Here is a 27,567-nt window from a genome sequence, read left to right as displayed (position 1 = left end):
GGAAAGAGAGAGATTGTTGTTCGGTCCGTCAATTTTATTCAGAGATTTTTTCTATTGGTTATGAGTAACTCAAATCTCATTTTAGTTTTTAATAATTTTAATTATTATATAGATTTTCTTCTATTAAAATGAGTTAACATGAGCTAATTATCGAGTAAAACAAGAACAAAGAGTTTTTTTTGAATGCACTAATTATAGCACAAAGAAAATGTTAAATTACTAGAGATTCAATTGAACTCTAATTGGGTAAAATGCCAAGTTACAGAAGAATGTCGAAATAAATCAAATCAAAAGCAACAAAAATATGATCAATATGATAAAATTAGAGCTCTCCAAAGTACGCATATTTATGATCAAACATAATTTGCCGTATGCTTTGCAAAGAAAAGAGCATGATTTACCTGAACATAAAAGAAAACAATTAATCCATTTGTTCATTGTATTCATTATCTGAATTAAGGTGCTGCAATGGACCCTTCACACTCAAATCATTTGAGCCGAAGAGCTCCCTTGCTGCCTTCTCAAGAAACTCCTGTGCAGCAGCACGAACAGACGGCTTCTCAGTAGATTGGTACTTTGTTTTCTTCTTTGCTCTACTTGTCATGAAAGATGTTGTCCTGTCACCCTTGCCTCTACTAATATCATGCAGACTCTTCCTCTGCTCTGAAAATATTTAAAAACGCTATGAAATCCACTTCAAATTTAAAAATAAAAACCACAGAAAAGAATAACAGAAATATACATAATTTTAATGCAATCAATCCCAGACCTGGTGCCAAATCAGGTAAAGACCGCTCAATGAATCTAGTAGCTGCTTGGGGATTTAACTTCAGTGATGGCCGCAATGGTGCTAGAAAAAAAAACGACTTAAAATTTCAGATAAAATAGGAAAATAGTATGGAAATAACAGAGAAGAATAATGGAATGTAAGAGTAAATCACAACAAAAACCTTTGTTCCAGTCATTATATTTCCTCAACTTATCTTCATGCAAACCCAGCCGCTCCTGCAGCAAAAAACCAATATGTGAATCATCCACAGCTCCGCGTACTTGAGAAAAAAACATTTAAATTGTTTAGTTCGTTGATATCTTCTAAGTATTATCATGCATTCATGCTATTGGCAGATTAGTTATTTGGTTCAATGACATCAAATTTAGCCAACACCAAAATGTCTAAATATTCGATGATTAGACAAAATAATTGTACATTCATATTCACCAGAATCATGCTAAATTATGAGAATAAAAAAGAAAATTCAACAAGTCATTGATTTTGAACTACCTTGAACTGCTTATAACCCAAAACTTGCCAAGCTTTAAGTTGCCTACAGCCTCGAATTGGCTGGAACTAAATCTCATAAAATGGCTTAGAAATTAAAAGGCTCATGAAGTCATTTATTTTCTAGGATTGAATATCACAAAGTGGCCCAAGAATGAACACTTACATGACCATCAGTAATAAATTATTAAAACGTTATCTATTTTCTAAAGCTATCACCTGAGTACTCAGCTGATTAGGAGCTCTAATTAGAATAACTTGACAAGGGTACTTGCCTTTAATCAATAACTTGTTCAAAGTTCCCCACTATCAGTTAACTGAAAGCTAGATTCGCCTGCTACAGAAATAAATACATCAAGTTCAATTTATCAGCTTTACGTGCAATCACATTATTCATGCAAACTTTTTTTTGAGCCAGAACTATCACATTAACAGTTCTCCATAGAATCTCTATAAGATTATCCTCATAATTCTCTCTTTTTTTTTCTCAATATTGATTCTCTTTAGCTTTGTTCAACTAGCTCTTCTTTATGAAAGGGGTTTGGTAAGTCTTTTGTAGATCAATTCATTCGGAGAATTATTGAGAGTTGGCCTCTCCATCTCATCTTTTCTATTTTTTTGGGGCTTGATCCATATCTTTAATAGGGTCTTAACTTCCCACAAATAACATTATATCCTAGTTCCAACATCCTCTTAGATAAGGCGAGCAGGAATAATACTTAATACAAAGAAATAGATCATAGAGCGTCTTAAAGTTGGAGACATCATAGAAGAACCAGCAACCAAATGGTTATGTGACTTTCGAATAGTTGTAAAACATGGAGGATTGTCTCATGAGGATAATCTAGGGGATCTTTGATCACTTTCTCAAGACAAACCTCTTGCTCACTCCTCTTGAGGGTGCAAATTTGTTTTCTCTCCTAGGAGTCGACATTGCCTTAACATAGATAAACCCTATGCCCATGAGAAGAATATAGTGGAGACTCCTTACCTTCGTTGAACAACAAATAGTTAGGCTCAGCTTACGAGCACTTTTGCAGTAGAAATTGCAGAGGCTCAACCACCACCACAGTTCAAGATGTCAGTGAGGAACTCTTATTAAAGGAAGTCGGCCCTGACAAACCATATCACTCACTGCAAGTCAAATACCTTCCTCCTCACTATTAGTAATGCAATGAAGTGTCGACTTCTCATCCCTACTTTTAAGGACATGCAATTACGTTTGACTCATTCAAACGCTAACATCATAGATAAAGGTCAACTTTATAGCAAGAGCTAATTTCACAGCACATGCTTGATTTCCCAATAAAGTTCAACTTTATAGCTAAAGCCCAACTCTACAAATTTTGACTTCACAATCAACGATGACTTCAAAACATCAGAATGATTTATAATTTTTTAATAAAGCTATGACTTCAAAGTGGAGAATCGACTTTGAGCATCTGGTTTCTTCCTTAAAGTCGACTACATAATGAAGTAGGACTTCCCAATCATAAGGCCAAGTACACAAATAAAATAACAAGAAGTAATATCTAAACTTTTATAATCACAAGAAATTTTTAAGAAAAATGAATTGTCAGTTCATTCAAAAATTTTGTTGCATCAAGTCTAAGGAAAAAAATACTAAATAGAAACTTTATATTATTTTTTTTAACAATTTCCTTATTTGATGAGGTACACCAAGAAAATAGACAAATTCAAACAAAAAGAAAATAACAAAATCAACTTTCAAGAGGACAACTTGCAGAACTCGAAGAACCATTAAACTTATCATACAAGGATATTGAAGCTCCTCCCATCGCATAGAGGAATCACATGTCAAGAGCAACCTCACGAACAAGATCACAACTGTGGATTAATTGTGCATGAAATCAACCCAACTACAATCTGACCAATTTTAAAAATTTATGAAAACTTCCTCAGCATCGAAACATTTGTCCTAAACTCGTGAATAATCAACAAAATTTGTTTGGGTGAATTTCTCAGGCAACTCAACATGGTGATTAGCATACCAATTCCTCATGGCTTCTACTTCGTTAAGTTGTTACTGGTTGAGTTTTTTTGGAGACTTCAAATCTAACAATTTTCTTAAAAAACATTTCATTTGTTAAGATATTCTTACTTTCTCAAACTTGATGCCAACTTTAATGTTTCTTGTCACCTTCTCTATAGACTTGAGATCTCGACAAGCAGCTCTTCAAATTTGCTCTTAGGTACCAGCGAATTGTTAACCTTGACTTCCCCTAAAGTGACTTCATTGTGGAGATAGTCACGTCATAATCTTCAATCCTTTTAGCAAGAACTTGAGATTCTTCTTTGTTGTAAGACACAGTGTCTCCTGTAGCTTTGGGATTTGCTTTCAACTCACCATTGGCATCAAAACCAATTTTTTAGTTTCATTAGCATGGCTGAGATTGCCAACAACTCTGACATCATTAGTAGGCAAGTTGCATTTCATAATGCTCTCCTAGCCAACAATTTTGCCTTCACCAGCAACTTCTTCAAAAGCTGGTTCTCCAAGAGCCTCAAATTATTTCTTCTTTGACTAGGCGACTTTGGGGAAATTGCTCGTGTCTTCCATTGAAATTAGCGGCAACGTCCTCAAAATCTGGCTCTCCAACCCTCTTAACTCTTTCCTTCTCTGGCTGAGTGACTTCAGAGAACTTGTTCTTGCTTTCGACTAAAGATGACTCAAGCATTTGAAGTATTGCTCCCTCCATCTCCTTCAAGAAGTTTTCTATCAACATCGAAACCAGAGCCTCACTTTGAGGTATGTCAAACTCATAAGTCAAAGAATTTGTTTATATCCACCACAAAAGTGGACCCTGTTAAACTCTCCACTCTATCCTGCTTCAGGAGGAGTTACAACTTTTACCTTCATCATCATAATATCAAATCTCTTAGTTAAAAACTCCTTTGCACTAAAGGTTTTCGTAACTGCAACTTCTTTGATAGACTCCTCTTGCTCATTTAAACCTAGCTCCCCATGGAATTCTTTAACATATTTGATAGTAATCATCTTTAGTAGAGATATCTCCGTTGAGGTAAACCCCTCAGTCAAAAGGTAAGCCCTTTGCTTGTCAGTCTCCTTGTACTTCCTCCTAAGCTCATTAGCAACAATAGAGAGCTTGAAAGACAATCAAACTTCATCTCTACATAGTCGAACTCAAAAGTGAAAAATAGTATAGAACAATAGAATGATGGCTGAAGCCGAAGCAACAAGATCTTAAAAGTAACCAACAAGCCTCACTTTTTTTGACAGTCATGTTCATGTGTCAACCACACATCGAAGATGTACGCATTCTATAGAGCTAATGCTCTAGATATAATCCAAGATACCTAGGTCTAATTGCGAGTTTTAAAACTTTAATTCTCATGTCCTTCACAACTTATAGGAAGGGATGAGAGAATTAGAGAATTGATATATATCCATATTCATCTTGGTTAGACTAATCAAGTCATTTATGAGGGTATCAATTGGGTTTGAGAGAATAAGAGAATTGATATATATCCATATTTGTCTTGGTTAGACTAATCAAGACATTTATGAGAGTATCAATTGGGTTCAACAAGTCACTAATTTTAAAATAATTTGAACCACCTATAACTCAAAATTTCCAAAAATTTAAGTCACCTAAAGCCTCAGGTTGCCTACATTTAAATCTAGTCACGTCAACCCATGAATCAACCTTTACCCGACTCTTAATATTGAGCTACTGAATTTGCTCGAGCTACCCATAAAGTCATTTAATTTTTTGTGATTATTCGCCCAAAATAACTCAACGGATCGTCCAAATCCAACCAACTAGGGGTTCTTCCCAGAGGTTGTCAAAAGAATTCATCAAAGGTACTCGCCCTTAATGTAACTCACTCAAAAATTCAAACAAGTAGTTGAATACACTGTGTTCAATTTATATACTTTTTGTGTAATCATACTATGTTAGCAAATTCTATAACACCGATCTTGATTCTCACCTATAAATAGAAAGTCATTACATGAGCATAGATATGCAATCTTGAACTAAGGGATAAAACTCTATCACATTAGTCTCTCATATAATCTCTCTAAAAATCCCACAGAATCTATCCTTTTACACTAAATTGTTTCCTAATAGCTCAGTTTGACTCCCCCTTCTCCATCAAACAAGTTTGACTAATTTTTTTGCAGATCAATTCAATAAGAGAATGAATAAGACTTTGCCTTTCTTATTGCTTCCACTATTTAGGCTTGATTCATATCTCTAGTAGGATCTTAGCATCTTTTCATGAACAACATGAGATCTAACAATAACAATACAAAGAATAATAATTACAATTGATCTTTCTAGATAACATTACATGCATATTTGATTCCTGGTAAGATTTAGTAAATTCAGATTTGATAAATCCTATGTAAGTGGTATTCAGTAAATCTTGGGGTGTCTTATTCTTAACTCCAACCAAATCTTTGGGCTGCTTCGAGAAGTTGTTGATCTTATAAATCCCAGTACTACTGGAATTTGATAAATCCTGAGTTTGAAGGTTTATCGAAGCCTCTTATAAGATATTTGTCGGGATTTAACTCAAATCCTATATTTAAGAGGGGTAAATAGGCGACCAAACTGCCCTAACATAATTTAACTAAGATAACATTAAATCAAAAGCATAGCATGGGGGGGATGGAATTGCTATTTTAATAACAGTTTACATAACATTAAATCAAATAGCCCCAAAATGAAAACAAAAATCATACCCAAGAGTACAGCAAAACTCACAAGCTCAGTTCTGATAGGGTGTTCATCTGTGCGAATTCCGCTACAGCTCAATCTCACTGATCAATTCAGTCAAGCCCAAACAACAAACCAGTAAAAATCAACTTTATTAGTGAAAGCATATCAATTGATGGAAAAAAAGAGAGAGATGGAGAGAAACTTTTTCGCATTTATATTACCTGAGAAGAGAGCTGAAGCCGACGTCGCCATAACAAGGAAAGCTCGCGCTCGCTGGAGAGGAGTTAGCTCCGCGAGTACGTCAGGCTCAGCTAAGAGCAGAAAGCGCTCGATATTTCCCTTCAATTCATCGACACAACTGAGGCTTTCTCTGAGAGAATCCAGAACGGTCACTGGAATCACCGAGTCTCCAATTTCCGATCTCTGGCCACCCATACTATCTCACCTAGACTGCGAAACAACAACACGAGAGGAATGATTTTCTATTCCTTCCGGCTCTAATCGAAATTAGGGTTTCTGCCATCAGAGAATCACAGCCGTCCAAATAAACAGAACAGATCCAACGGAACTTGACGGTTAAGCTTACCTATCGGTGATCCTATTATGTGGCGCACAGTGGAGCTGGAAGGCTTCCGATTAAGAACCAATGATTCAAAAAGAAAAAAAAAATCCTGATTAGGAGAAATTGCGGGAGAAAGAACCATGGTTATCTCTTCCTCTACTACGTCATCTACTGAAATAACAGGTGAAGTAGATAAAAACTGTCCCACTCTTTCAAGATCAGTTTTTTTCTATGGATTTAACGACGAAATGATGTGAAGCAAACAAAAATTTGTAGCCCTTACACTTTTCCTAATGGGGCTGAGCATTATAGAGTTCTGCCCTTTGGGAATTTGTAGCTTTGGTTCAAAGGGTTCTGAAAGCAACGCCAAAGGTAAGGCTTTTGGTGATTTGTCTTCAGTTGGAGGGAGAAAAGCTGAGAATTTAAAAGTTTTTCCCGGTGGATTTTTCTTGAACCGCAAAAAAAATAGCAGAAACCATGTAAGTAGTACTCGAACTAGTGGGATTACTTGTAATGTTGATTTGAAGGAGCTGTGGAGAAATGGGATCACTTCAGATAACATTTTAAGCATTCTGAAGCCTATTTCAGACCCAATTCAAGCCCTTCATCTCTTCAAATCCGTTGCTGAGCAGCCCAATATTATTCACACTACTGAATCATTCAATTATATGCTTGAGTTGTTGAGAAGTCATGGTAGGGTAGAAGAGATGGCTCTTGTCTTTGATTTGATGCAGAAGCAAATTGTCAAGAGAAACCCTAACACCTTCTTGAGCATCTTCAAGGCCCTTAATGTCAAAGGAGGGCTCAGGAGTGCCCCATTTGCACTCAAAAAGATGAAAGAAGCTGGTTTTGTCTTGAATGCATTTTCTGTTAATGGTTTGATATATTTCCTCCTTCAGTCGGGTTACAGTCTACAGGGAATTGAAGTTTACAAGAGGATGATCTCAGAAGGGATTATACCTAGTCTCAAGACATATTCTGCACTGATGGTGGCTTCTGGTAACAGGAGGAACAATGAATTTGTGATGGAGCTTTTAAATGAGATGGAGAGTTTAGGATTGAAACCAAACGTTTACACCTTTACAATATGCATCAAAGTTCTTGGGCAAGCAGGGAAGTTTGATGAAGCTTATAGTCTTTTGAGGAGAATGGAAGATGATGGGTGTAGACCAGATGTTGTGACATATACTGTGCTTATAGATGTTCTTTCTGAAGCTGGGAAACTCAAGAAAGCCGAGGAGCTGTTCTGGAAGATGAAATCAAGTGAGCAGAAACCTGATAGGGTAACTTATATTACATTGTTGGACAAGTTTGGTGATGCTGGTGATTTAGAATTGGTGCTTCAGTTTTGGATGGAAATGGAAGCTGATGGTTATAGTGCTGATGTGGTTGTTTTCACTATACTTGTGGATGCTTTCTGCAAGCATGGAAAAATTGAAGAAGCTTATGAGATGCTTCAGGTAATGGAGGGTAGAGGTGTATCCCCGAACTTGCACACTTATCATGCATTGATTGGGGGGCTTTTAAGGGCTGATAGATTAGATGAAGCTAAAGAGGTTCTACATGTTATGGAAATTAAAGGTCTAAAACCAACTGCTTTCTCTTATATTCTTTTCATTGACTACCACGGCAAATCCGGAGACTCTGAGCAAGCTTTTAAAACCTATGAGATGATGAAAAGTCGGGGAATTGTGCCTGACATTGTAGCTTTTAATTCTTGCTTGTATGGCCTAGCTGAATCATCCAATTTAGTACAGGCCAAAGAAGTATTTCAAGAATTACAAGCCACTGGTTTATCTCCGGATGCTATTACTTATAGTATGATGATAAAATGCTACAGCAAGGCTGGGAAAGCTGATGAAGCTGTAAAAATTTTCTTTGACATGGTCGAATATGGATGCGATCCAGACGAAATGACCATGAATTCGTTGATTGACGTGCTCTACAAGGCCGGTAGAGAGGAAGAAGCATGGCGGATGTTCCACAGAATGAAGACAATGAAACTAGAACCAACTGTTGTTACTTACAACACATTATTGGCAGGGTTAGGAAAGGAGGGAAAGATTCAAAAAGCAATGGAGTTGTTTCAGGGGATGACTTCTTATGGTTGTTTACCAAATACCATAACATATAATACGCTGCTCGATTGTCTTTGCAAGAATGGAGCTGTGGATATGGCAATTGACATGCTTTATGGAATGATGGAAAAAAATTGTACACCTGACCTTCTATCTTATAACACTGTCATATATGGTCTGATTAAAGAGGATAGAATAAAAGAAGCATTATGGTTCTTCCATCAGATGAGGAAAATTTTATTTCCTGATTTTGTTACTCTATGTAGTGTCCTCCCTGGTTTCTTGAGAAATGGATTGGTTGATGTTGCTCTGTACATTATTGATAAATACTTACTTCAGCCAGATGCGGAAATGGGTAGGGGACCTTGGGATGCTCTTATGGAAAGGATATTGAGTGAAGCAGGATTTGATCAATCAGTTGCCTTTGCTGAAAGACTTGCTGTTACTGAAACATTCACTAGCGATTACTTATTATGCTCTGCGATTAAATATCTTTGCAAGCATAAGAAAGTTCTTGCTGCAGATAATCTCTTTAATAAATTCAAGAACTATGGTATTAAACCAAGCATTGATGCATATAACCCTCTCATCTGTGGCCTTGCTGAAGCCCACCATACTGATAGGGCTCGAAACCTTTTTGAGGAAATGAGGAGGATTGGCTTTTCTCCTGATGTTTTCACCTACAATTCTTTACTAGATAATTTGGGAAAGTCCATTAGGACTGAAGAAATGCTAGAGTTGTACAAAGAGATGCATATTAAGGGAAGCAAACCAAATATCTTTACTTACAACATAGTTATTTCAGGTCTTGTTAAGTCAAATAAACTAGATCAGGCTATTGATTTCTACTATGATCTGGTGAGCAGAGAGATCTCCCCAACCCCGTGCACATATGGTCCTCTTATTGATGGGCTTCTTAAATCTGGAAAAGTAGCTGAGGCAGATGAACTGTTCCAAGAGATGCTTCATTATGGATGCAAGCCTAATAGTGCAATTTACAATATTCTCATGAACGGGTATGGAAAGTCTGGTGATGTGCAAAGAGCTTGTCAACTTTTTGAAAAGATGGTTAGAGAGGGAGTAAAACCAGATGTGAAATCCTATACTATCTTGATATACTCTCTATGCTTTGTGGGAAGAGTCCATGATGCTCTTCTTTATTTTCAGGAAATGATTGCTTCAGGTCTTGAACCTGACTTGATGACTTATAATTTCATGATTAATGGCCTTGGAAAGTCTCAGAGATTAGATGAAGCTATTTCTCTGTTTGATGAAATGCAGAAGAAGGGAATTATTCCAGATTTGTATAGCTACAACTCCTTGATTTTCAACTTTGGGAAGGCAGGGATGATAAGTGAAGCTTGGAAAATATTTGAACAACTCCAGCTTAAAGGCCTAGAGCCAAATGTTTTCACATATAATGCTCTTATACGGGGCTATAGCGCATCTGGCAATGCAGATGATGCTTATGCAGTGTACAAGAAGATGATGCAAGGAGGCTGCAGGCCGAATTCGGGGACATTTGCTCAGCTTCCTAATCAGCATTGATGCCTTCAGAGATCACTTTTCTGCACTCATTTTTATATAATAATACATTGTGAATAGATCAACTGACAGTACTGACCGTTAGGATTGCAACCAGTACAACAACATTGGTAGTTTTCCTACTAGCTGGTACGTGTTCTTAGCTTTTTCTTACAAGTACACTTGCAGTTTCCCTTTCAATTGCTCGCCTTTTTTAAAAAAAATTTGCCATAATCTTCATAGGTTAGTAAATGGAGCTTCTCTGATTGCTTACAAAGAAGTATAAGTGATTTTCTTGAGCTGAAGCATATATTTCTATTACCTTTAAGCTTGCACATAAATGTGAAAATGGTAGAAGGGCCCAAAGTTTTCTTTTGAAGATATTTGCCAATTGTTTTAAACTAGAGACATGAGTAACAATCTTTTGGGAAGCAAAACATCTATTTGTCAATAGGATCTGTGATAAATTTTCTTTGAGAAAGTTTAATGAAAGCAAGCTCCTATGATTGGAATTCATCTTCTTAAATGTGAAAAAATAAACATTCATATTATAAGTATTTTGAAATCATCTCCACTTTTCCCTTCATACTGTGATGATAAAATAATGCAAAATTAAGATAATTTTTGTAATTTTTATATTTACTTATACTGTTGGAAAGATAATATAAAGTAGTTGAAAATGTGAATGAAAAAATCAACCAGTCCGAACAAATACAAAAATTGAGATATTGCAAATGAGTTCATGCCAAATAAATAGAAATCAACTCACAAATTAGGCCATTGCATCAACCATACGCAGTTCACACGACTTAGGTTTCGTTCGGGATGACTTTCTTATTGCTTTTTAAAGCAGTTTTTAAATGCAAAAATTTTAATTTTTGTACTAAAAAGCTATTTTAAGAAGCAATAAAAAAGACGTCCCAAACGAAGCCTTAGCATCAACAATTTACTTATGCAACACAGATTTGCTTGAATTTTCTTTTCTTTTGATTCTTTTCCTCAACAAATCATTCAATAAAATGCTAACTAAGACTGTAAGATCAGTTTGGTCGCTCAACAATTAATCAAATTATAATTCCTGCTGTTTGATTCATCTACCAGGCTTAATTCTGATGATTAATACATCTAATTATTAAAGTAATCAATAAAAATCAAGATTTTGGTAATGGTTTTCCTGCCAGAAATGACTTGAAAAGCTGGAATGCTCGCCTGGGCTTGAACATTGGAACCTCATGCCCTGCTCCTCGAACTGTAGCAAATGTTAGTCCCTCATAAACCTCTGTCCAACCCCCAACCTATACAAAAAAGGATTAAAAAAGGTCTTTATATCAAATTTTTTATAAAAATATTGTCACTGTATATGAATAATGATGGATTTATATTGATAACTCACCTGTCTACCAGTATACCATGGGTACCATGGAATTTGAACCGTTAAATTTAAGTGGTTGATAGAGAACCTTGTTGCTGTAACTGGGACTACTGAATCTGTATCTCCACTGCAATTTTCATTAGAAAATAAATAAATTTAATTAGATATATTTGAAAAAAAATCATTTTTATCTACACATAACACCAAAATACTCTGACTGATATTTACAACTTTTTGTTTTATATAGAACACCTTTCTTTATTATTTCTAAATGAAGAAAAATAAAATCTGATGTAGCTCATATTGATCTATTGATTGAGAGTTTTGATTATCAATTAATGGATATGGGATTCGAAATTTGCATATGTGATATATGTGTGAAAAAATTTTAAATAAACTAATAAAAATATATAGCAAATAAAAAAAAATGTAAAAAAAAATCTTGAAGTTTTATTTAAAAAAAAAGGCAAATATGTTTTTATTAAAATTTGATAATAATATAGTTAAAACTTTATATTTATTTTACAATTAATGTAATATAAGAGTTTATTGCTATTACTCATATATTCCATTAATCTTAAATTAATTAAAATGTTTAAAACTCTTTAGACTTGAAATTTCTCCATGTATTTTTATAGCAAATTAATAGAAAATTTGAATTTTATATGATCAATATTGCATATAATAAAAATAAATTTCTTAATTTATAGTTTAAAAAAAACTTAAAATTGATACAAAAATATATTTACTTAAATTGAAAAAATTCCACCTTCATCATTCATCGGCCCTCACCTGAAGATCCAAATCCGAAGGCCTGCAGCAATCAACTCCTTGTAAGTCGGTAGCATAGAGAACTGCGAATCTGTCCAAGTCTTGATCAGCACATCACTGCATCCATAACCCACAATACATAGCAGCTTTAAGAAAACACAAAATTCGTAAGCTGCTGATGCGATTTTTATTCGTGAAATGATCAAAATAAAGTAGCTGACCTGCAAGCAGTCCACTTGTAAGCTATTCCTGTAATGTTAGCGTGCATGGCCTCCTGCACATCCCGCCTATTATAATACCTCTCAGCATACATCTCCGTGCAAGGATCATACCCTCTCCGCCGCCGCTGCCGGCCATCACCAAGAAATAACAATCCAGTTCTCCCCAGCCTCGTCGGCTTCCTCCTGCGGGCGGAGGATGAGGCATTTGCAGGCGAGGTGGCGGAGGCGGCTGGGCAAGAAGGGGTGTAAATGCTGTACTGGTCAATATCGCCGAACTCGTGGTTCATGGCGTAAGAGACGGCGCGGTCGCATCGAGGGGAAGTGGAAGGGGAGGAGAAATTGCAGGAGGAGAGAATGGAGCGGTAGGTTCGGTCGGAGATCATGGAGTGGGTCCACCAGTAGGTGACGGTGCCGAGACTGTCGTAGTTGTTGTCTGTGACAGCGTTTCCAACCTGTAAACGCCGGCGATCGCCGGAGATAAGAGGAATGGTGATTAATTCAGCTGATTGTTTATGGATGTGAATGAAAAAAACAGAAAATGATGAAGTTTCTTCTTTGAGTTTATTATCATAATAACTAAAAATTTGGCCTAGAATTTTGAAAACAGTTAGCAATTCAAGTCAGTCTTTAAAGCTGTTGCTCAATGATGTTCATGACCTAGTCTTCAAAGAGGACATCACAATGTAAGAATAGTGTGAAGGGTCTTCTACTATTGCTCTAGATATTTAGAGCAAAAGGAGTATAACAAGTTGTAAAACAAAGGCATATCTAAATTTTTAATAGAGCTAATTTAAACTTCATAGAAGAGGAATTTAATCTTTTTTGGTTAGCTTTCAAAAAAACCGTACAACTTTCCTCCCAAACTGGTAATGCTAATGGATCCAAACAAATTCATATATAATATCTCTAGTGATATAAAATTCACGAAATACTTAGTAGAATGAAATGCTGACATGACCTATTTTCCTAAGTAGCATGTATAAAAAAACTAGTTTTTATAGAAATATGGTTTTGGTACTACTCTAACTAATTATAGATGTATGATTCTTCTAAAAGTGTTCAAGTTGGCATGACAGTCTCTTATTTCATAGCCAAGAGTCATTCAGATTGATTTTCAAGCAACAAAATCTATAAAGATGTCTCAACATTTTACAGTAATAATTAAAAAATGACTAAGGGTGATATGATGATAATGTGTTAGAGCTAGGATAACATTGCGTACATAAAATCAAATAGCGGGAGCAACTACTAAATTCACTAATGGTGATTCTTGATATAATTTTTATAATCAATTTAGAGTTTCAAAAGTATATATAGACATCACAAACAAAATGATATTTTAGGTTCAAGAAGTAGGAATATAACTAGTTAAGCATGTTGATAATGAATGATAAGTTTACCATTAACAAAGTATGAAATCACAATCAATAGTTCAATAAATATTAAGAAGTGGTGTCATATATAAATGACTATGTTAAGATAATATATCAACATTTAATCTAAGTTAGACATTATCGAGATATGTAGACAATTTTGTCACCAAATTTGATTATAAAGTAGAAAAAAAACTATTGTATAAATTCATTACGTTTATTTTGTATGTATTGCTTAATTTTCTACAAAAACTCTCTACAAATCTTTATTTGCCATACCCAAAACATTATCTAACATTTGTGTAAATATATTACCTACCACTTATATAAGGATTAAGGAGATCATTGCATGGTATTGAATGGCATCCATCATTCACTTCTAAGCATTACATAAAAAGATCAATGACTTGGGAATGTGCATGGAGGTTAAACCAAGAAGACTTTGAATTTGAGAAGGGTACTACTAAATGGATGACAAAGATTTTATTAGGAATCCAAAGAAGATTGGCATGCTAGCTTGAGAAATTTGCCTAAGTTCAGAAGACTTTGAGTGGCTTAGAGGCCAGGTTTCAAAAAGATGCTTGAGAGCTAAGTGATTATTTGTCCAAGCATATTTTTACTGAGTTGTTAGCATATCTCCTAACTCCTACAGTCCATAAAATTGGCGCAGAAAGCCAGAAATTAATTCATGGCTAATGTGGTGTGTGTAGGCAAAAAGAATCCATAGAGATGATCATAAGAGAGGGGCTACAATAAAGTAGAATTAATGAAAAGGTCCAAGATTGAAGGACAAGGGGTAAAACTTTTCTTTAATTAGTTAAGGCCATAGAGCAAGCAATGGAGAATATAGAAGTCAGCTCCATAGTGAGGCAATGTCATCAATCATATATATAAGACTTCTAACTTGGAAAATCTTGCCTTAAGAATAAGCTATTTAAAAAATTTGTATCAGTAAGTATGCAAATTGATGCCTATATAATTATGTTGCTTTGCTTCAATGGTTAAGTTGTAAGACCCAAATCATAAATGCAAATAGTCTAACCTATCTTATGTTTGCATGCAAACCATTGTGCTATGGATTTCAAAATTAGATGAGTTGGTAGTCTTTTTATGCATGATTATATAACTATCGTTTGGATTTTCTTAGCCTTCCTCAAAGTTTTAAGCAATAACTATTTAGGTTTAAGGTACTACCACAATAGTGTTTCTCGCCTTAAATCTTAGATTCAATGATAATTTTAAAGCTTCCAACATGAAATAAATATTATACACTTTTTTTTGTGTGCAAACTAGATGATGGGAGAATATCTCTATCAACATCTTTGAAGGACTATCATCAATAAATAGATCTTATAGCTATATTTTATTTTTATGGATAGGTTCATGAAAATGATAGACTCAAAAAGTGTAACATGACAAGTCAAGAAACAACTAGCAACCATGCTAAGTTGGTAAATAGAACTAATAAGCACTTATTGAGAGAATTCAACTAACGAAACATAAAAACTAAGGATGATAATATCATATATCAAGTTCAGATTCACTAGGATGGAACAAAAGGCATATGTTTAACTCACGATAAATCCTTGAAGGTTGATGAAGGGCTTTGAAGAAGCTTTGTTGTAGTCATTAATTTTTTTTGCCAGCTGAGGAACATAATGCCCTAAGGATATAAACAAAATATCATATATTACACATAAGTAAGATTATAAAAAGTCGTTAGGCTTTAGCTATTTCACATTAAACTGCAAAGATTTAACAAAAAATGTGCAAGAACCTTTATTGATTATCAATTTTGTAACATAGATTAATCACATATAATCACATTATTAATTAAGAACTTTTGTAATACTAATATTTTGGAAATTCAAATCCCTAATATTTAATATTTCTACATGAGTGCAATTTAATCAACTACTATGAATGAATTTTCTTATATGTTTGAAAATTTTTAATTTGTAAACTAAATCTGTTAATTATATTTGTGTGTTATTTAGCTTACTTGCATGGGCATAACTAGTAGGCATGATTAAGTTTTACTTCTTGCATAATTTATATGGAGTTAAGTGAGACAAGGAAAAAAAAATTATGCTAGGATATTCTAATATAAATTATATAAAGATGGAATTGACTATCATTGAAATTATAATGAGATTAGTTATGTGTAAGAATACCTTATATAGAACTAGTATCAAACTAAATCCAAGTCATAAATTGTTCACTGGAGTCAGGTTCCACCGAGAAAAGCTTTTCTTGATGGCATGTTTAAAGAAGTAAGACATGATTAATCGAGTTAAATTTTCGAAGATTGGTGGTTGTATAGTATAGAATTTTTTGTCAAGCCTACCATCGAGAAAAGCCTTAGATATATCGTGTTGAGTGATAGGCAAGCCATGAATAAGAGCAACCCTGAGAAATATCTTGTTGGAATTTCGTTGGCATGATTAAAGGTTGCTATGTAGTCAATGCCATGTGTTTGTTTGTAACCATGAATGACTAAGAGAGCTTTCTACGGAGTAGTGGTGCCATTAGGATTATACTTGGTATTATAGCCATTTGCAACTAATCATATTTTGATCACAAAAGAGTAAAATGAGCATCTACTAACCTTGTTAAAGGAGGGCTTCGAGTTCTTTGGACATGGATTGTCATCAATTTGAGTCTTTGGCTGCCATAATATAGCAGCTTGGATCACTATTGGAAATAGAATGAGTTAGGTAGATGATGTATTTTCTTGAGTATGACTAGTTTTTATTGGGTTTACAATGTGTGACATTGGTGAGTGATGACTAGAATGTTGGGTGATTGGTGAGTTGACAAAGAGGTTTAGGTTATAGTATGTTGAGGTGAGAGAGATATGGATTGGGCTAGGGATTAGGGAGTGGAAGATGAATGTGGAAAAATAAATGGAGGGGCTTTGTTATGATATTAGAATGCAGTGTAGAAGGAATGTTTGCTATAGGTATTAGTGTTAAGGGTAAAGAAATGACTACTTATAGAGCACGACTGTTGAATGGGTTGGGGATTTTGGTATGAAAAAAAGATGCTCATTGATGATGACATGGCGAGATAAATATTGTCAGAGAGTGGTTCAACACAACAATAATCCTTTTTTTATAAGTGTCAAACATTGATAATGAACACATTGCGTGGATCATGGGGGGAGCTTATTTGTGGAGTATGGTCTAAGGAATTGGAAGATATTGACAACAAAAAATTTTAAGATGAGAATAGCTACGATAGGTGCGGTGTAGATGTTATTAGAGAGAGATGAAGCTAGTGGAAAGAGATGGAGGATGATTATTAAAGTAGGCTGCAGTGAGGAGGGCATCTACCAATAATGAGGGAGGAAGATGAGCGTCCAATAGAAGTGTATATGAAATGTCAATAACATGCTAGTGTTTACGTATGGTGAAACTATTTTGATATGGTATGTAAGGACATTTATATTAATGTTGAATGCCATTATGGTTAATGAGCTCTCCACCATCATCAATATGAAAAGTATTAATATGATATAGTTATTATTTTTCAATTAAATATTTAAAATTAATGATTTTATGGAGAGTCTTAGATTTGTTAATCATGGGATAAACCCATCAGTAGTATTAGTAGCCGTCAATAAATAAAATGTAATATTTATATATGTCCATAAATATTGTCTGGAAGGGTCCCCAAACATCAAAACAAATTAGTTTAAGGGATTATGTACCATAGGTTAAAGAGAAAAAAGAAAAATATAATTACTCTTTGATGAAAGACAAGTACATGAGTGATTTGTAACGTCCGTGCATTTTTCAAAGGTTTGTTTACATAAAAGAGAAATGATATGTAAAGTTAGGAGGTCAAGACAATGATGTCATAAGTCCTTCATAGAGTGAGTTGATAGCAATGCAAGAGTGTTGTAATTAGGCTTGCTATAGTGGGGAGATCATCCATAGTAGAGGCCTTTGTGACATGATCCCTTAAGAATTATATGATTGATATTCAAGTTAATGATTGTATAGCCAACAAAATCAAAGGAAATAGAGAAGGAATTGTCATTAGTTGGGCAATGAATATAGATGATATTTTATGAGAGGTTAGGAACATGAGGAAGGGGTTGGTGGAAGTCTCTAACCAGAATTTTGATAAAAAGTGATTTATTATTCTTGATAATGACTTGTTGTGAGCCTTGGTATGATTGTGGATTGAGAAGGTTGTCTGAGTCTGGAGTAAAGTGTGAAAGATGCAAGATGGTGTCTTTAAGGTCTAATAGAGTGTAGCCATGATAATGACATCAACTATAGATTTGATGAGAGATAGATTCTAAGTCATGATTTGATCTTTCATGTGAACAATGTATCTTTCATTCTTTAGTTGAATAAGATGAGAGTAATTGGTGGAGTGAAGAATTTTCTCAATGATTACCTATATTTCATTATATGTATTAAGGCTGATAAGTGATAACATAAAGATGATATACTAGAGAAAGGTTAAAATAGAGAAATGAGATATAAATAATGTAGCAGACTACGATAAGTTCATTTCATATCAATTCAATTCAAAATAGCTACATGCATGGCCTTCCTGTTTTTTTAAAGCGGCTTATCTAGTACAAAATTGTTCTGAAATATAAATTTTTTGTACTAAAAAACTACTTCAAAAAGTAGTAAGAAAGCTGAAGCTTCTTTTGGGACGGCTTTCTTTTTGCTTCTTAAATCAATTTTTTTGTGTAAAAATTTTAATTTTTGTACTAAAAAAATGCTTTATGAAGTAATAAGAAAGCCATGCATTTTCGGCCCTCTCTCATAAATTTGAGTTTTTTTTCCTAAGCTTACCAGCATAGCTTTCACCAGCAATGTAGAGTTCCCTGTGCTTGTATTGTGGAAACCTTTCCATCCACCGGATCAAGAAAATTAGCGAGTCCTCAGCTGCAAATTCGATGAAAAGTTATTACGTCCATATAAAAAATCGGAAATCGGGACAAATACTGAGCAATACCGAGTGCTCGGTACCGAGCACCCAAGCGACGTGTCGCTTTGTTATTGGTCTATGGACGCGTTCGGTGTCCCGACACAATAATGACTCAAATTCGACACCCACAAGTGATGCAGAATTACAATTATTTAAAAAAAAAAATTGAGAAAAAAATGAAATTTATCATAAATATTTCAAAATGCTAAGCAAGTCATACCTGTTCGCTCATCGCCAGATTTCTTCAGATCGGAGCTCGTATTTGTGTAGGAGAAGCCCACTCCGACTGGCGATTCAAGAAATAATATATTTGCCTCTGCTTATTAGAATAAATAAATAAATAAATCTCTGTGTAATGAAAATAATTAGTAAAATAATTTCTTATCAGCTAATCGGATGAGCAAACTACCTCTATTCCATGAGTACTTATTGAGGTATAGTCCTGAACCGGTTTGGTTGATCCGAAACGGTCCAATTTCTTCAGAAGCCCCATAGGCCACTGAAGAGCAACCAGGCCCTGGTCAAGATGTTGAAGTAATTAAGCAAACTCAAATTCGAATAAAATTCTAATGTTAACATCAGTTTCTAATAAAAAATATTTAGACTAACTAATTAAAATATGATCAGGTTAGGAACAAAATTTATAGAAATAAAATAATAAAATACATTAAAAACTGTATGTTTTTAGCTAGTAAATCAATCTTTTGTTTGGGACAATTGTCTTATAGTTTCGCTTTTCAGATCATAACGATAGTTTTTATTTGGCTATTGCTTTTTCTGTACTTTCAAGGAACTTTTAGGCTAAAAAGCTATTTTTTTATAATTGCATTTAAAAAAGTTATTTTCTTCATAACAGCTTTATAACCACCATTGCCAAAAGCTACAACCATCTCAAATGTGCCCTAATGTTTTGTTAGAAATGTTTTTTAAGCTATTTTTAAGGTAAGAAAAATAATAGCAAAAAAATAATATGCATTTTGAAGAAAGATGTTATGCAATGTATCTTTGTCTAATGATTGAGAGTTTTGGCTACCAACCAAGAGGAGAGTCTAAAGCATATTTGAAGGGTTCAAAACATATTTGAGTTACCAAATGAATTCCTGAGTTTTTTTTGTTTGGCCATGTTCTGGCCTAACATTTTTTTTGTCCCACTCTTTGTAGGTTCTTTTTGGTTTTGGTAGATATGAGTTTATTTTCTTTTTTTAGTATATAGTTGGGTATACATGTTGTATTTTTAATTTTCTTTATAATCTGTATTTATTTTACATAGTAGAATGAATTTGGGCTTTGCCCTCATTTTAAACCCCCTCCCCCCCCCCAAAAAAAAAGTGTGAAAAATAAAAAAGCTTAAGATGCCTCAAATTGCCTAAGCTTTTCTTTATTTACTTTTAAAAGCTAATTTCTCAATCACAATTTTAAAACATTTTTCAGAAAACAATTTTGTAAACTCAACCGTTTGAAAAAACAGTGAAACACTCATTGTTTTATTATTAGCTGATTTTTTTTATCACGGAAGCAATAAAAAAACTATTCCAAACAACGCTTTAAGCTACTCCAAATAAAACCCAATTTTTTTTTTATTCACCGTTACTGTGCAATTCTTGTTGCATTTTGGTCCATTTATAGTAATTTTGTTTCTTTGGTCTATCTTATATGTTTGATAGTGTTATAAATAGAGGTGTACTTTTCTATAATTTTTTAGGGAGAATGGAATAAAATTTTACTTTGGTTTTCCTCCAAAAGCAACCCCTCTCCCTCTCTCTCCCATTTCTCTCCAAGAAACGTTTAAGAAAACCCACAAACTGGTATTAGAGGCTGATCGAGGCGATCTTGAGGAAGGAGGAAGGTTCTTGTAGTCCAAAAAGAGAGAGGAGACGGTCGGGAGGTCTCAGGCGGAGCCAGGCTGGGCAAGTGGCTAGCCATACTCACATTTTTTGAGCTGGTCAAAGTGCACGTGAGCACAGCACGCAGGCAAGCTCGGAGCAGCTTATTGTCGCGATCGAGAGGGGCAACAAAAGAGGCTGAGCAGGCCTCGGTACTCAGGGCAGCACATGAAGGCTCGGGCAGATGCACATGTGAAGGCTCATCAGCAGAAGCGCAAGCCAACACGTGTGAATGAGCGCTGGGTGCTGGCACAGGACTGTGGTTAGACGTTCAGATCACGAGTGCTATGAGGGGCATGGGCGGAGCCAAGTGGGGGCTGGTGACCTGCTCTACAAGATTCTGGGTCGCAATCAGAAGCATGTGGAGCATCAGGGTCGAGCGCAGGATTGGCTATGTCGCGTGTAGTTGTGCACACTGACTATTGGTTGATCCGCAAGAGTATTCTTGCAGGTGGGCAGTCGAGCGCGGGGGTTTCAAAGAGAAAAGATGGAGCAAAAGCATGTAATTGATCGATAGGGAAAACTAGCAAGGTTGCTCTTTGTGGATAACATGTGTTTTTTTCCTCATCTTTGTAAAATTGGACCAATGGTGGGGATTATTGTATTTTGGTCCATTTATAATTATTATGTTTCTTTGGTCTATCTTACTTGTTTGATAGTTTTATAAATAGAGGTGTGAGTTTCTATACAATTTTGAGAAGAATTGAATCAAGCTTTAGTTTGATTTACCTCCAAATTCACCAAAATCAACCCCTCTCCCTCTCTCCCCCATTTCTCTCCAAGAATCCTCCAAGAAAACCCAACAGTTCTAAATTATTTTCTAAAATATTACTAAATGTACTAAATGATTAAAATATAAAATAATAATAGTAATATAGATCAATGTCTGTAGCAACTCGCAACAAAAACTGCTTGAGGCTTTCTTAGAAATCTCACCAACTTTTCAGTATAAAGCGATGCAAAAGCCAATAAATAGTGCTGACTTTAGATAACTGGCAAACAGGTATTTATAACTTCAATTGTACATGAATTGAAAAAGATGACAATAATGATTAGAAAACAGTAATTATGTGTAGATAAGCATCATGAAAAATCAAAGTACTTATTATAGTCTAAGCAAATAAGATCAGGGCAATGCCAAATTCAGATTATTCCTATTTTTGGTACATATTATGTAATAATTGTGCTTCAATAATATGATATCCTAAATGTTCAGGATTAAGGCTTCGTTTGGGACGGCTTTCTTATTACTTCTTAAAACAGCTTTTTAATACAAAAAAATAATTTTTGTTCTAAAAAACTGTTTTAAGAAGTATTAAGAAACCCGTCCCAAATGAAGCCCAAGGCTTCACTTGGGAAGACTTTCTTACTACTTCATAAAGTGACTTTTTAGTATAAAATTAAAAGTTTTATACTAAAAATCGCTTTAAAAGCAGTAATAAAGTCGTCCCAATTGAAGTCTAAGTGTCCATTAGGAGTGGCTGTAATTTTTTATAAAGGCGGTTATAAAATGATTATGAAAAAAGTAATTTTCTTGAAAGTTATTGTAGAAAGCCGGTTTCAAGTACAAAAAAATTATGATTCCATTATAAAAAACAAAATAGCAAATCCCAAACCAAAAAAATTTGCATCCCAAGTCCCTAATAAAAAAAGTCGAAATCATAAAAAATAAATCCAAAAGCTAAAAGGCCCACTCATTCACACAAAAAGCAATCTCCACCACTTTTAATAGTAAGAAACCAAGCATGCTCTGTGAATTCTGCTAAGTCAGAAGAACAAAATGGTTGAGCAAAGAGAGGAACAGTATGGCACTTACTTCCCTTTCACCCTTTTACTGAGACAACATACCAAAAGTTGCAGGCTGTGTTATTTTGTTTTTATGTCTGTTGGTTTGTTTGCAAGGTGGTGGTGATGATGGCAGCGATGGGAACATAAAGAATAAAATAGATAAGGAAATAGAGAAAAGGAATTTGGATCTTTTTGCCAGCAAGGAGATCATTTGTATATCATCTAGCAAGCTTGTTGAGTCACATGTATCCAATGCCTTCAGTAAAAAGATGGATAGATAGCTATGGTAAAAATATAATAATTAAGGCTATTTATTTTAATATTGCATGCATGTGATCATCATTATTGTGTTTAGTGGTGTTTGCTTTCTTTATTGTTATATATATATTCTACTATTTTAATTATATAAATATTAATCACATCATTAAAATTAGTGTGGTTAATTGTACTTAGGGGTGTAAGTGAGTCAAATCAGCTCGAACTTGGCCCAGTAAAGAGCTCGTAGGACAAGTTTATAAAGTCATGAGATCCAGTTTGAACTTAACTTGGAGCTCATTAATTATATGAGCATGAGCTTAACCTAGCTAGACTTGTCGGCTTGGTGTAACACATTTGTATTTGTATTAGTATAATTAAATATTTTTTATCCATGTTCAAATAAGAAACCAAACTTCAAAAAGAGTCAATTTCGAGCTTCAGTATTTGAGTCGAGATCGAGCCTCATATTGTTCAGTTGAGTCAAGCTCAAGCTCAATAAATGAGCTCAAGGCGAACTCGAGCTCAACTTCAAACTCATCATAAATTAAATGAGAAGCAATAACCCGACTCACCCACCATTGCTTAGCTTGGTTGGTGGGTGAGTACGGTTGAGTATCCCTCAACCCGTGTTTGATTCCCCTCGAGCGGCAACGCCTTTTCAGTGTGGCACAAATAAACGTGGGCCATGAGGTTATTGTAATGGGTGCCTCTTCTAGGTCAGCCGAGGATTAGTCACACCGCCCAACCCCTCACAAGCTGACCTGGCAGTAGGTGGATACCCCGTTCCCAAAAAAAAAAAAAAAACCGGCTTGGCTCGTCAACACCCCTAGCTGCATCTATTAAAAGAAAGAGAGAGAGAGAGAGCTTCCAATTTGAATAATGGATAAGAGCTGGAACGAAAGCTATTCATAATTTGGCTGTTAGACAAATATTAGTATATTAATTTGACTGACATGGAATTAAAATAGTTAGAATCTGTCGAGTGTGCCAAAAAATTTTATAATAATCCCCACCTGATCCTAATCCTAAAAGATGAGCCTAAATATAAGAGATAGAATACTGACTAATTTGATTGACTTGTTGATTACATCCTATCCAATGGACATATAAAAGTCATGTGCTCGATCAAAGACATCCAATTTTGAAAAAATATATTATATCTAAATCAGATTTTGCGTTAACTTTTGTCGCAATTTGTGTACTGGTTGCTAGTTTGAAGCTTTGAATTTGAATTTTTACTTACAGTGTACTCTTTATATAAGATAAGATGGAGAGAGAGAGAGAGCTAGAGAAACTATTTTTTTAGAAGGTTAATAGCATTTTTTTCTACTATTTTGCATCATTTGCCTTCATAATTTCATTTATTATTGAATAATTCTGATAATTATGAAGAAAATATTATAAAATAAACTGATTTTAAAGAATCAAGTAATTGAGTATAAACACTGAAATCACTGAAGCATATTACATAGCTCACTTTGATCAATTTGTTGAGAGCTTAGGCTTTCATCTAAGAGGTTTTTGATTGTATGCGTTGTGTGTGTGAATTTATCTTAAATGATCTAAAACGGAATATATGGAGTGTAATTTTAATAGTAATAGACCTAGTGAGGGGATTATGACTTTGGGCGATCAAGTCATTCATAAGAGTACACGTTTTAGATATCTTGGATCTATTGTTCAGAGTGATGGTGAAATAGATGGGGATATTATTAGCAGAATTCAAGTTGGATGGTTGAAATGGAGGAATGCATCAGGCTTGTTATGTGATAGAAATGTACCCCTCAAACTTAAGGGAAAATTCTATAGAATGGTAGTGAGGCCTGCAATGCTTTATGGTGTCGAATGTTGGCCATTAAAAGAGAAGCATAATACTAAGTAAAGTGTGGCAGAGATGAGAATGCTCAGGTGGATGAGTGGCTTTACCCTTAGAGATAGATACGAAATGAGCATATACGTAAAAAGGTTGGAGTTGCTCCAGTAGAAGATAAGATTAGAGAGAGTCGCGTTAGATGGTTTGATCACATAAAACGGCGGCCTTCTGATGACTTGGTTAGGAGAGTAGAGGTATTAGATTTGACTTATGTTAAGAAAGGTAGGGGTATACCTAAAAAGATTTGGTTAGAAAATATTAGGAATGACATTTCTTTATTAGATTTAAACGAGAATTTGACTTTTAATAGGACACAATGGAGAAAAAGGATTCATGTAGCTGACCCCACGTAGTGGGATAAATGCTTGTTGTTGTTGTTGTTGTAATATAAATGTTCCAAAATAAACTGAAGTAGATTAGTTCCATTGAAATTAAAAACAAATATTAATTAATTTACTTGGAAGCTATTTAAGCATTTAAAGAAAGGATACCTATGAACACTATGGCCGATGGTTTACAGGAACAGAATATTGACCGGCATTCAAAGCCCAAGTTTGACTTATCATGTTGGGCGCATTTTTGCTGAATATATGTTTTCGATGCTAAAATGCACCACTGTAGGCCAAGTCATTAGCAGCCCTTTTGTCTGACACGTGGCAGGTTTTTTCACAGAGTCATAAAACTGGTGCAGTGTGCATTTAATGTCGTAGTTATTTTAACATTAATGCTTTCTTATCATTTTTGAATCATTTACTGAAAAATTATTTAAATATTTCTTTAAAAAATCATTTAAATAAATTATGAGTTTCTTTGATATAACTTTAAAAAAATAGTGAAAAAATAATAACAAAAAAATAAAGCCTATAAACAAAACTAAGAAATTTTTTTATCACATTTCTAGCAAAAGATTATTATATTTTTTTTAAACAATTTTTTCACTACTTTTTAAAATTGTAATAAAAAAATACTCTAAAAAGAAGAAGAAAACTATTTCAAATGGAGTTATAATTTCCCCCACAATTTATTTAATAAATGAAAATAGAAATATATACTTCCCTATATGAAAAAAAAAAAACAACACATAATTATGATTTCATAAACTCCAAAATTTTCATATCTCATCTTATGAATTTTTAATTAATAAAAAATGTAATTATAGGATTATTATCCGTTATTTTATGCCATAAAAAGCATAATCCATTTATGACCAAAAAAACTAGCCCAGTCAAATTATTCACTTTCATAACTTTCACATCAATTCCATATTATAAATGCATCGATTGGTAATTTTAACCAACTTCTTAATGAAATGAAAAAAAAAAAAAAAAGGAATTGGAATTTAAAATTATAAAAGGCTTTTTCAAGCCAACCTATCCTTCGCAAAAGTTAGAACAGTGAAAATAGCACAAAACAAAATGCCTTTTAATATATGTAAGCTAATTAAGGGAAAGAGGAGAAGAGAGGAAATATTAAGTAAACTAACCTCCATTGAGCCAAAGAACCAGGGGCTTCCCATGAGCATTAATGGTTGCCTCAGTTAGCCAATAGAAGAGAGCCCTTCCATGCTTCTCATTCACCACCACATAGCCGGAGAACTGCTCGAAGTTCACCGGAGGCTGACCAGGTAATTCGTTTATTCTATCAAATGCAGCTTCCCCATTGATGCCGGCTGCGGCCGAGGTGATGAAATGAGGAAGAAAGGTGATGCAATGAGGAAGAAACAAGAGAAAGAGAAGCAAGGGTACTCCGGCTGAGGATCTCATGATAAGAAGACTCAACTCTCTTTGAAAGCTGTCTTTCTTTCTTTGTCTTCCTGAAGCTCTAAGAGCTGATATGTTTAGTAGTCGTTGAAGAATGGGATTTTGCTGAGGTTATCAGATACTGGTTGCTGCCTAGTGAGCGGTAGCTTGCAGGTATGGCTGGAGCTATAAGTGGACCTTCTCTGAACAGTCGAAGGAATTTATTAGAGAGGATTTTGGCGTGGGTATTTGTGTGGGTGAGAGGTAGCTAAGCTGTATTAGCTATTATACTTGCTTCAGTGCTAACTACTAAATTGAATGCTATAGATCTTCCTGTTCTTCTCTCTCTTTCTCTCTCTCTATTGCAGTCTTTGAGTGTGTTTGACTAAACATGTATGACTACTGTATTACTTCGGGAGTGTGATGATAGGAGTGGTCCCTGCGGTTGGTGTGGATATTTAGAATTGTGTCACTTAACCTTTGGTTTTGATTTGCCTCCGTCCACAAGCCACAAGATTTTTTTGGGGGACATTTAGAGGAATAAAGATAAACTCATATATATTATTATTGAGTTCTGGAGTATTCACGATGATAGAGAAATATGAAGTTTAACGTCTTAGCATTCTATGAAGATACCAGCACGCGCACAGATAAAATAGAGGGTGTAGCATTCATAAGAGACACTAGAGTTTTTACGTGGAAATCTCTTTAAAAGGGGAAAAACCACGGAGCCTAACCCATTTTGAATGAATCAACTGGTATTTGCAATCAATTACAAATAAGGTCATTCTTAGGGAGAAGGCCTTGGCTTGATGTCACAAATGTATGTCATCATCTAGAGCGCATTACATGGTGGGAGTTATAATAATCAACATAGACATATTTGTTTGGTTGGAAGGGCCATAGTCGGCACAATACAGGGGTCCGAAAGAACATAGTTGATAGGAGATCGGGGTTAGAAAGACTGTTGTCTGGTGATGGAGGTCGGAATGATCATAATCGGTAGAAGACAAGGGTCTGAAAGACCGTACGTAGTAGAAGGGAGGTACTTCGGGAGAACCCTCGATGTCAAGTGGTGTCCGGGCAGATTGATGTAGCAAATATACATCATATAGATTGCATTATATAGTACAAATTAGAAGAATCAGTATGGACAAAATCATTTAGTCAGCAGGACCATA

General features: G+C 34.7%; 3 protein-coding genes across 3 annotated transcripts; 1 reads left to right on the top strand and 2 right to left on the bottom strand.

The window, feature by feature from the left end:
• Window positions 1–287: 287 nt before the first annotated feature.
• Window positions 288–6,469, bottom strand: LOC110093078 (nuclear nucleic acid-binding protein C1D). The gene is made up of 5 exons (XM_020817844.2): window positions 6,210–6,469; window positions 6,034–6,089; window positions 951–1,005; window positions 770–850; window positions 288–663 (listed from the first exon to the last, which is right to left on the bottom strand). Exons 1-5 carry the CDS (start codon window positions 6,421–6,423, stop codon window positions 422–424), a joined length of 648 nt encoding a protein of 215 aa, XP_020673503.1. The 5' UTR covers window positions 6,424–6,469; the 3' UTR covers window positions 288–421.
• Window positions 6,470–6,739: 270 nt separating this feature from the next.
• Window positions 6,740–10,668, top strand: LOC110093089 (pentatricopeptide repeat-containing protein At4g31850, chloroplastic). Its single transcript, XM_020817863.2, has 2 exons — window positions 6,740–10,302; window positions 10,396–10,668. Exon 1 carries the CDS (start codon window positions 6,844–6,846, stop codon window positions 10,174–10,176), a length of 3,333 nt encoding a protein of 1,110 aa, XP_020673522.2. The 5' UTR covers window positions 6,740–6,843; the 3' UTR covers window positions 10,177–10,302; window positions 10,396–10,668.
• A 448-nt stretch (window positions 10,669–11,116) lies between these two features.
• On the bottom strand, window positions 11,117–26,791 carry LOC110093077 (serine carboxypeptidase 24). Its single transcript, XM_020817843.2, has 9 exons — window positions 26,131–26,791; window positions 19,255–19,362; window positions 19,066–19,161; window positions 18,710–18,802; window positions 15,467–15,552; window positions 12,517–12,968; window positions 12,317–12,412; window positions 11,546–11,651; window positions 11,117–11,447 (listed from the first exon to the last, which is right to left on the bottom strand). Exons 1-9 carry the CDS (start codon window positions 26,408–26,410, stop codon window positions 11,304–11,306), a joined length of 1,461 nt encoding a protein of 486 aa, XP_020673502.1. The 5' UTR covers window positions 26,411–26,791; the 3' UTR covers window positions 11,117–11,303.
• Between the last annotated feature and the right edge of the window lie 776 nt (window positions 26,792–27,567).

This window comes from Dendrobium catenatum, unplaced genomic scaffold (genome assembly GCF_001605985.2).
Source record: "Dendrobium catenatum unplaced genomic scaffold, ASM160598v2 fragScaff_scaffold_414, whole genome shotgun sequence".
NCBI classification, from domain to species: Eukaryota; Viridiplantae; Streptophyta; class Magnoliopsida; order Asparagales; family Orchidaceae; genus Dendrobium; species Dendrobium catenatum.
This window is presented reverse-complemented; position numbering and strand designations above follow the sequence as displayed.

Excerpts from the sequence above, each read along its gene's own strand:
- LOC110093078 (XM_020817844.2), bottom strand. The coding sequence starts at position 6,423 with ATGGGTGGCCAGAGATCGGAAATTGGAGACTCGGTGATTCCAGTGACC. Across the intron at positions 1,006-6,033 it reads ACCCTATCAGAACTGAGCTT|GAGCGGCTGGGTTTGCATGA; the intron begins GTGAGTTTTGCT and ends TTTTTGCTGCAG. Across the intron at positions 851-950 it reads ATATAATGACTGGAACAAAG|CACCATTGCGGCCATCACTG; the intron begins GTTTTTGTTGTG and ends TTTTTTTTCTAG.
- LOC110093089 (XM_020817863.2), top strand. The coding sequence starts at position 6,844 with ATGGGGCTGAGCATTATAGAGTTCTGCCCTTTGGGAATTTGTAGCTTT.
- LOC110093077 (XM_020817843.2), bottom strand. The coding sequence starts at position 26,410 with ATGAGATCCTCAGCCGGAGTACCCTTGCTTCTCTTTCTCTTGTTTCTT. Across the intron at positions 19,363-26,130 it reads GGTTCTTTGGCTCAATGGAG|GGCCTGGTTGCTCTTCAGTG; the intron begins GTTAGTTTACTT and ends CATCTTGACCAG. Across the intron at positions 12,413-12,516 it reads TACAAGTGGACTGCTTGCAG|TGATGTGCTGATCAAGACTT; the intron begins GTCAGCTACTTT and ends TTATGGATGCAG.